Here is a 332-nt window from a genome sequence, read left to right as displayed (position 1 = left end):
GAGACCATTAATGAGATTATTTATATTCTATTTGCTAAAACGGTCCAACAAAAGACGTAATTAGAAAAACTTACCCCCACTTTTCTTAAAAGGTCTCCCACAATATTGAGAGCTGATATCCTTGCTGATGGCGTCATTGGTACGCTTCCGTTGTTTATGTTGTGCAAAGGGTGTGCTGGAAGTGAAAAAAAAAGAGACCTGTAAACAGACTTCTAAATAAGGCATTCTGTTCAGTTCCTGCTTGCAGAATATATGTGCACATTCATTACAAAAATTTATCTAGTGATTCAACACCCTTGTTTGATAATCACATCTAAAAACTACAACTCTGG

At 36.1% G+C, this 332-nt stretch overlaps 1 protein-coding gene across 1 annotated transcript in view; it reads right to left on the bottom strand.

The window, feature by feature from the left end:
• The window catches only part of LOC119587119 (nuclear distribution protein nudE homolog 1-like), a gene marked incomplete in the record, with an annotated part of 132,241 nt that overhangs the window by 9,475 nt on the left and 122,434 nt on the right, over positions 1 to 332 (bottom strand). The window contains 1 exon segment of the mRNA XM_037935871.1: positions 75 to 175. Within this exon segment, the coding sequence (XP_037791799.1) occupies positions 75 to 175 (101 nt within the window).

This window comes from Penaeus monodon, chromosome 22 (assembly GCF_015228065.2).
Source record: "Penaeus monodon isolate SGIC_2016 chromosome 22, NSTDA_Pmon_1, whole genome shotgun sequence".
Classification (NCBI taxonomy): Eukaryota; Metazoa; Arthropoda; class Malacostraca; order Decapoda; family Penaeidae; genus Penaeus; species Penaeus monodon.
This window is presented reverse-complemented; position numbering and strand designations above follow the sequence as displayed.